The 9,100-nt window shown below is 38.1% G+C and overlaps 1 protein-coding gene and 1 long non-coding RNA gene across 9 annotated transcripts in view; one reads left to right on the top strand and one right to left on the bottom strand.

Moving 5' to 3' along the window:
* LOC126970325 (protein N-terminal asparagine amidohydrolase) overlaps positions 1-2,135 on the top strand; it is a 135,926-nt gene extending 133,791 nt beyond the window's left edge. For all 8 annotated transcript variants that reach the window (XM_050816173.1, XM_050816177.1, XM_050816174.1 and 5 more), the window contains one exon: positions 125-2,135. In XM_050816173.1, the coding sequence (XP_050672130.1) occupies positions 125-250 (126 nt within the window). In that variant the 3' untranslated portion in view covers positions 251-2,135. The remainder of the gene's footprint in view (positions 1-124) is intronic.
* A 1,749-nt stretch (positions 2,136-3,884) lies between these two features.
* Positions 3,885-9,100, bottom strand: part of LOC126970345 (uncharacterized) — a 126,114-nt gene continuing 120,898 nt past the window's right edge. The window contains exon 2 of the long non-coding RNA XR_007730611.1: positions 3,885-4,636. This is a non-coding gene — a long non-coding RNA (uncharacterized LOC126970345). The remainder of the gene's footprint in view (positions 4,637-9,100) is intronic.

Here is a 9,100-nt window from a genome sequence, read left to right on the forward strand (position 1 = left end):
ATCGATCAACCCGCACAGGATTATCATCACAATATTGCGTCAAGCGACTAATTGTTATTATACGAATCCATACAAAAAGGAGCTTCAAAATAAAATATATAATAATTAATCTTTTTTTTTTCAGATTCGCGTAACATTGAAGTTTATTCAGCAACATCCATTCCCAGCAGTGACAGTATTCCCGGACAACAGACCCCATTACTACCGCCGTGATGAACAAACCGGATGTTGGATGCCCGTTCGATTCTAGTTAATTTATAATTATTTTATATTGATACTCCGAAATTGGTGGTTTATTTAATTGGTAAGATTTATCATAATTATTTCAACAACGAGGACACAAGCGTTATTCAACATTTAAATGGAATATGCTTTTGTTTACAATTATATAATATAGTATAATTCTTTTGATCTTTCAAACTTCTAGTAAAATTCCCAAACTATAGGAAAGAATGGTTCGTAATAGTGTAAGTATTACTTTTGAATGGAAGACATTGTCGCTATATATATGATACACTGTGAATTGAAAAAACAATCTCGTCATAAATTATCAATTGTAATGTATTTTAATTTTTATCTTTACTGTTTTTTTTATTGAAGTTTTAATTTACTTATTTAAGATCACATATCTCTCATAGCAACGTGGACGGATCCTTCCTGAAATGCTTTCAGTGCAGTTTTTTTTGACATAATATCAACTATAGTGACAATTTTATTGTTCGCGTAATGGAAGTGGAATTTTTTTGTCTTCTGAGTAACACCATTATCCATTATGGTGGACTACAAACTGTTACACCATTTTGCAATTGATACGAGTAAAAAATTCTTATGCGAATAATTATAGTTCTATTGGAAATTACGGTAAAATATTTTATGGCAATGTTCTGATGTTTAATCAAATGGAATTAAAATCCGTATTGAATCACCTTGATTTAATCTACTTAATAGTAATTATTGTAATGTCATCTAAACCGATCAACTGTAAGTTGTTGTTAAACCGTTATGGCTTAGATTAAGAATTGGTCTCCGCAGCGCTCCAACTAGATACCGCAGGCGTAGTCCCAAAGTGCGACAAATACTACGAACAAGTGGGCGTACTCGAGTCAATGTGTAACGTTGACGTGCAACTTTTTCTGTTAAAGTAATAATTGAAACTAAAATGCCGGGTTGCGTTGTAAAACTGTGTAAAAATAATACTACAAGAAATAGGAAAGACACTGGGATCACATATCATCACTAAGTATTTTATTAATTTCAATGTAAAATAACACTAAGTGTATGTTACAAAATTTTAAAGATGCCATTGAGTATCAAGATGCCACGCACACAAGCATCTAATAGTTGTCGTAATAAAAGAGCTATTGTAGGTAGTGCGGTATCTAGTTGGGAGCGTAGCGGAGACAAATCCTTAATCTAATTTTTATGAGCTATAATCTTCACATGTTCATCTACATGTCATGTCGACTATTTAGGTTGTTGGGTTCTTATTATTAGAAAAATAAATTTTGCTGAATTCACTTTTTAATAGGTAATTCGACTATTAATAATGTTAACTGACTGACGAACCTTAATTAGAAAAAGGAATCTATCCGTAGACATTATATGCAATTATTTCAAATTTTCAGCAATTATTTTTATGTTACAAAAACCCATTGTTAAGTGATATAATTTTTCCGACGCTTTTTATTCAATTTTCTATATTTTCTGCCAATTTTTCAATTTGTATTCTGTATAATGATGAATCATGATCATTTTTTACATAAGAATTGTGGTAAAGTATGTGCACAATAAATATGGAAATCAGGACCCTATTATCTTAATCTCTGTAACGAGTTTGTTATTCTAACTACCGGCAACATTGTCGTACGAAACGGTCTTGAACCTGGTAGAATGAAGGAGATGAAAATTTTGTTTAAATTTGTATGTAAATATGTACTAGTTATTTAAATTTACTATCGGACATATCGTAAATAGTAAGGCCTTGTTCCAGTAAAGTACCTATGGATTATGTTTGACTTAGATTTTATTTTATATAATTACGAACAATAGATTGATGTAAATATGTGACTTTAGTGATACATAAAATTGTAGTTATTGTTTTATGAAGCTTCTAATAAATATATGGAAAGTTTAAACGTTGTGTGTTTTTAAATTTAAATAATTTTAATTCACAGTGATACTCACTCGAGCCTGGGTTTACAACTGCGACTTAATCCTGATCTGTCCGTTTTTTCTCTACCAACAGCTATTTATAAAATAAGTTGTTCTTAAAAATGTTTGATTATAAAACATATATATAGCAGATATATAAAACTATCTTTAAGCCATTGTAGGCATATGGTATACAACTGTGGGGAACTGCAAGCACAATTAACATCAATGTTATCCAAAGTCAGCAGAATATTATAATAAGAAATATTTCAAGTGCACCAGGTTTGTTACTTATGCTGAAATACACGAACACCCAGGCATAACCACAATCAAACCTGAAGTAAGACTAGCTTCTGAGAGATGTAAAAGTAGACTGTCTTGCCACCCCAATGCTTTAGTAACTCCTCTTTTCGGCAATAGCTACAGAAAACACTTGATCCATGATGCGCAAACACGCAAACACTTGCCTCCATAGAGTAAATAAGGATGAGTACGTGTTTCCTCAGGGAAGCACACTCTGCACATGATAACTGGCAAGACATTGTAGTAGTTTAAGGCATTGTGTGTGCTGTATCCATAAAAAAACATATATTGTAACAAAAAAGGTTACCCCCTTTCCAGTTAGTGAATATATAACCACTGAAGATAAATGTAATTTATATTCTACATACACTGTGTTGCAAAATCCAAAATCCAGATTGTCAAGAATGACACTAAAAGTATTAACTCTAAAATGGTCTTGGCCTGACAGTTGTACATCTCCATTCCGCAATTCATCAGCATGTAATTTTCTCTTTCTTTTTCTAGAAACTGTTGTTTTATATTCTGTACTTATTTACAAATATAATGGATAAATTGAATTTCTTGATTTATTTGAAGTAAACCAAAAATTATTAAATAACAGAATTAATCAATTATATTGAGCAATCTTGATAAGACTAAAAATATTTCTTTTCACTTTCAAAGTTTTGCCGCCCTGGGCACTCGCCCCAACTGTCCCTAGTGTAAATCCGTTGACCAAACTAAATGAACACTTACCTTTTCATAATAAACGTCAATTTTACAGAAACGGCTCTAAGTGTGCTCCGCCTTGCTTTACCTAGCTCGTTGGATATGGCTTGTATGGCATTTTGCACCATTGTCGGTGTTATTGATGCGATAACCGATCCAACATGCTGTTCCATCTCAGCAACCGTTGGGTAATTGGAGAAATACACTCTGTCCTTCACATAACCATTTTTTCCAACTTAAAATTTTTTGAAGCCAGTACTTGAGTATAATCACATCCTTCTATTGAGGTAGCAAACATTGATGGATGAAAAATAGAAAATCTATTAAAGTAGATAATTATTAGATAAAATAGGTACATAGGCCTTTCTGTTTAATAATCTGGTTCCCTGGCATGAGAGCTTACTAGGGTTGACACTATTTTTGGCTTTGATAATTGGTTGTAGTTCTGTGTAGTGTGTAGTTAAGGAGTTCGCGTTAAAAGTATATAAGTGTATTCCATACAAGTGGGTTGGGCTACTAAGTCATTATATCATTTAAAGAGTGACAGTAGCACTGCCATTTTTTGTCAGTCCATTAATATGATAATCATGTGACCAGTTTTGTGTTCTTAACTCAATTTCGACAAGTATGTGGTTTGGAATGTTTTTCTGGAATTACATCCAATTATTGTGTTTATGGGGATATTTTGTAACATGTTGTATATTCAATAGAAACTGTAACTTTATTCATATTCAGTGTTTAATGAAACAAGCAGATAATTGTTGATTTCTATGCACAAGTATACAACCAAACTGGATTTAATTTATTTCAATGTCCTGATTTGTTTCTTCTTGCTGATCTCCTAATGTTTGTTCGAGCTGCTTAAGCTGTTGCTGAACTGGATGAGTTCAAAGCTTCCTCGACGCAACTCTGGCAGACGGCTACCTTCATTACCAGCATTTTTTTTTATGGAGTAGGAGGACAAACGAGCGTACGGGTCACCTGGTGTTAAGTGATCACCGCCGCCCACATTCTCTTGCAACACCAGAGGAATCACAAGAGCGTTGCCGGCCTTTAAGGAAGGTGTACGCGCTTTTTTTGCGTAACGTCCCGGAAACACCGCACAAGGAAGCTCATTCCACAGCGTTGTAGAACGAGGAAGAAAGCTCCTTGAAAACCGCACTGTGGAGGATCGCCACACATCCAGATGGTGGGGATGATATCCTTACTTGTGGCGTGTCGTGGCGTGGCGAAGGTGGAATTCGGCGGCAGGAATCAGGTTAAACAGCTCTTTGGAACACTCCCCGTAATAAATGCGGTAGAAGACACACAATGAAGCGACGTCTCTACGCAACGCCAAGTGATCCAGCCGTTCGCAGAGCACTGGGTCGCCGGCAATTCGAGCTGCTCTGCGTTACACGCGGTCAAATGGATCGAGCTGATACTGGGGTGCGCCAGACCAGAAATGACAGCAATACTCTATGTGTGGCCGGATCTGCGCTTTGTAGAGCGCTGGAATGTGGGCCGGCTTGAAGTATTGCCGTGCTCTATTGATGACGCCCAGCTTCTTCGAAGCCAAAATGGCTTTGCCCTCCAGATGGCCACGAAATTGGCAATCGCTCGATATTTCAAGACCCAGTATTCCGATACAAGCCCAGGCTTAAAGGGAAGTGTTCTCGAAGAGCGGTGATACGACAAATGGGGTTTTTTTAGTGGTAAACGCGCAAACTTGAGTCTTCTGGGGGTTAAATTGGACAAGGTTCAATTTACACCATTCCGCGACCTTTTCGAGAAAGGACTCGATAGTCTCTTGGGAAGCCCAAATGATGGAAGTTTTGAGAGGAGCGCCTTGTGCCATACACGATCAATGGCCTTCGCTATATCCAGGCTAACTGCCAGGCCTTCCCCCTTGCTTTCAATAGCCGCCGCCCATCTATGTGTTAGATATAACAGAAGATCTCCTGCCAACCGACCATGGCGAAAGCCGTACTGTCGGTCGTTGATCAACTCGTGACCTTCTAGATATACCAAGAGCTGGCGGCTGATTATGCTCTCCATGATTTTGGAGAGCAGGGAGGTAATAGCAATAGGCCTGTAGTTTGCCGGATCCGAACTGTCTCCTTTTTTTTGGATCGGATGGACAAGGGCTGACTTCCATGAGTCAGGGACTACGCCTTTGGACTAAGAGTGCCGGAATAAACGCGCTAGCACCGGCGTCAACTCAGGGGCACACGTTCTAAGCACGATTGGAGAAATGCCATCCGGCCTGCTCGACTTCCTGATGTCCAACGAAAACAGAGCTCGACTAACAGTTTTCTGTCTGAACTTCAGGCATAGAGCTCTGACACCGCGGGATGGTCGGCGGTCTTTTTCCGTTGTCGTCAAGAGGAGGTTGGAGGCAAAAAGAGCGCACAGGAGATCAGCTTTCTCTTTTGCCTTATGGGCCAGGGTATCAATTGTCATGTGCAACGGCGGCAGGGACGGCTAGTTGAAGTTACCAAGAGCAGCTTTCGACAACTACCAGAACTTACGTGTTCCGGTCGGGTAAGCTGCTCGCCGATTTTGACGACGTGCTTCGATTTCGCACGGGCGATTTGCCGCTCAAAAAATCACGAGTAGGAGGTACGGTTATATTTCCTCTTAAGAACTTTGCAGTTCGGATCCTTTGTGTCCAGCGCCGCAACCCAAGTTCGATACGCCTGTTATTTGCACTCAGATGCTGCTTTAACTGCGCATCGAACCAGGGCTGTGATCTGCCACCGGTCGGTACTACAGAGCTTGGTATAAAAATATCCATGCCCTGTAGTATCAGAAGGGAAACAAACCTTGCCCCAAGGGTAGGATGCAAAAAAGGAACGCATCCTATCCCAATCTGCTGACTTGTAGTGCCAAACGCGGCGGGTCGCTGGTGGTCTGCGACGTTGGCGTCGGATAGGCACTACACTCCTGACCAGGCAATGGTCGGACGTTCCGAGAGGGGCGTCGATAAAGACCTGATAATCATCGGGATGTATAGTCAGCAGAAGATCTAATAAGGACGGCATGTGGCTATCCACATACAGAAGCAGCGTTGGCGACTCAACCAATTGGGACAGACCATACGCCAATGCAAAATTATGCACAGATCGCCCTGCGTAATCTGTGGTGCGTGATCCAAGCCATTCGGCATTGTGCCCGTTGAAATCACCCAAGACTACGATTTCGGCGGAGCAATTCTGTGCAAGCCCGTCGGGGAATGGGGAAGGGATGGCCTCCGGTCCTGGACACTAACCTATGCGAAACATAGTGGCACTAGACCGCTACTTCACGCCGGTATTCTGTGCGAGTGTGGTAATTAACTCGGACGAGTCTGGCCCGATTATGCTGACGTCATAAGACGGCAGCGTGACTCTCCCACGTATATAGCAGAATGGCCACAAGTAGAAGTAGTTGAACACGTACAAAAAACTTCTCATTACGTGGTACTTTTCTAGAATTCTTGTTTCATGGTATGTTTAATCGAGCTGCACTCTTCAATTTCACGTTTTAAGAAGAAGCATCCGATGCATATAAATCATCTTCTTTACGATGTCCTTGTAATTTTAGAAAACAAAACACACATACAACGCCATAGTTTGGGATTGTTCCTCCATAATGCAAAATTATTGAGTATTGAGTGAAATACACTTATTTTCGGACAATCACATTTTACACACTTTAGATTTGTTTTCATCATTTATAACTATTTCAGGAACACACACGCTATGATTTATGAATAACACTTATAAATATCTATTAATTAATAATTTAAATGCTTATATTTTTGTTAAAATATAATATAATTAAAATATAATATTTTTGTTAAAATTGAAAAAATAACACAGCCAAATTTCACAGCAAACAATGAACATATGATTTTGACGTTTTGCTACGCTTCTTTGTTTTTGTTTAATAGAGAATATAGATGGACCACTAAGAATGAAGGATAGAGAATGGACTTCAATTCAATTAAATTATTGTGATATGGCGTGTGGCTGCACCACGGAACAGCAAGAACTTGCACCAATCGGGCGCAAATTACTTCGACAGTGTCGTGTGGAATTGAAGAGACCCGTTATGAATGGTTGATGATAGCTGGAAATTTTGTATGAATTTTAAATATTTTAATTTGGATAATTTTTAAGTGGTAGGTTTTTTAGAGTATTGCGTTAATTTATAGGGTTAGTTTCTGGCCTAGAAAAACAGAATATTATACAAAATTCACACTATATTACATATTTATAGCAAAATATAATTATTTATAACATAATATTATTATGTCAAATAATTTACATAAAAAAAAAACACAATATGGATTAAACACAGACATTAACAAACATTAGACATTTGCTGGACGAAAAATTTCGTTGGAAGAACGTCATAAAGGGGATGAAGAAGTTAAGGACCGGAAAAGACAATATGAGAGATACCGTCGTCTAAGCCACATTCACACAAGGATTGATATTTGATCTCTAACTCTGATTCTATGCGGTGAGGTGGACAGGTGTGCTGGAATGACCAAGACGTAAGCGACATATTGTGGAGGTAACCCACCTGTCTGCGTATCTATGGAAGAGAAACCATGGACGCCTTGGTATATCTGGTTGAACTGAGGCATAGAATTTACCTTTAACCAATTTTGATTCATTCCAGTATGTGTTCCAGGACTTGTCGAGATAAGTTTTAGATAATACACTCAGATCTTCGAAACTATTTTTAAAATGTTCATAGGAACCCATTTGTATAGTAGATTTAGCACAAGAGTTCGATGTTTCATTGCTGGCAATGCCAGAATGACCTGGAATCCAGACAAGTGTTAAATCTATTCCATTTTGATGAAAGCCTCCCTAATCTGCAGAATAATTGGATGTCTTGACTTACTCCGGAATGGGTTTTCCTTGATTGATGATAAACAACTGTGGTTGATACTTGATTCTCGTTAGATCGTCGTTAGTCAGCTTAGCAAAACTCTCTCAGAAAAAAGCGATTCGCTCGATTATATGAAACGTGCAGTCATTGATAGATTGACAGATGATTGTTATAATCTTGTAAAACACGGATATAGTAGAAATCTAATACGTTTTAAGCAACTGTTCTCTTACAAACTTAGCCGGATTATACTTCGTCGCCAATTAGATTAAACTTATGTCAAATGACTGCACGTTTCATATTAAACTAAATTTCTATTTTTACTTAGTACCGCCTCGTATTACATTGTATTTACATCCTCTTTGGGTAGATTTAGCACCATCATATACCAGTAGGAGGTCTTCGATGTCAATAAAGCAAAATAAATCGTGTTTGCTATTTAATGGCACATCTAAGAGGTGTCAGTATTTTTTGTTTTTGAAGGTGGTGTACCACGTGTGGGCGGCAAATCAGATATAGGATGACTTTTTCGACATTTAACATACAACATGTGGTCAGTCAGATGGGAATAAGAGAATTTCCATGGCTAAATTCCCTCTGAATAAAGAAAGGTAAACAGTAAAAAACAAATAATTAGCTAATAAAGTGTTAGAAATATTAAAACCATAAGTCTACTCTACTTTAATTCCATAGACAGTGTTGGTTCTCTCTAATCTGCCTCGTGACAACTTAACCTCCTCTTTGTTCAGTAAGCTGTCAATCGGTTTTCAACCAGTTGCCAGTATGGTAGGTATGCGTTTAAATCAACTCTTAGTTATGTTCCTTTTATCAAATTTGCGGTGTCTCTGATTATTGCTACGGCGTTCAATTACGCAAAATATATAATAAAAGAACATCGCTTCTATAACGATGCTCGTGCTAACATACAATGTCAGAGTGAAAAATATAAATCATACACAAACATCCGGGAATTCACTTTCGATATCAGGGAGTAACCTGGGCAAATGATAGTAAAATCCACAGTACAGAATAGCTTAGCGTCACAGCACTATTACCAGGGAGTGGCCCTAGC

The sequence above is a fragment of the Leptidea sinapis genome, chromosome 20 (genome assembly GCF_905404315.1).
Source record: "Leptidea sinapis chromosome 20, ilLepSina1.1, whole genome shotgun sequence".
NCBI lineage: Eukaryota > Metazoa > Arthropoda > Insecta > Lepidoptera > Pieridae > Leptidea > Leptidea sinapis.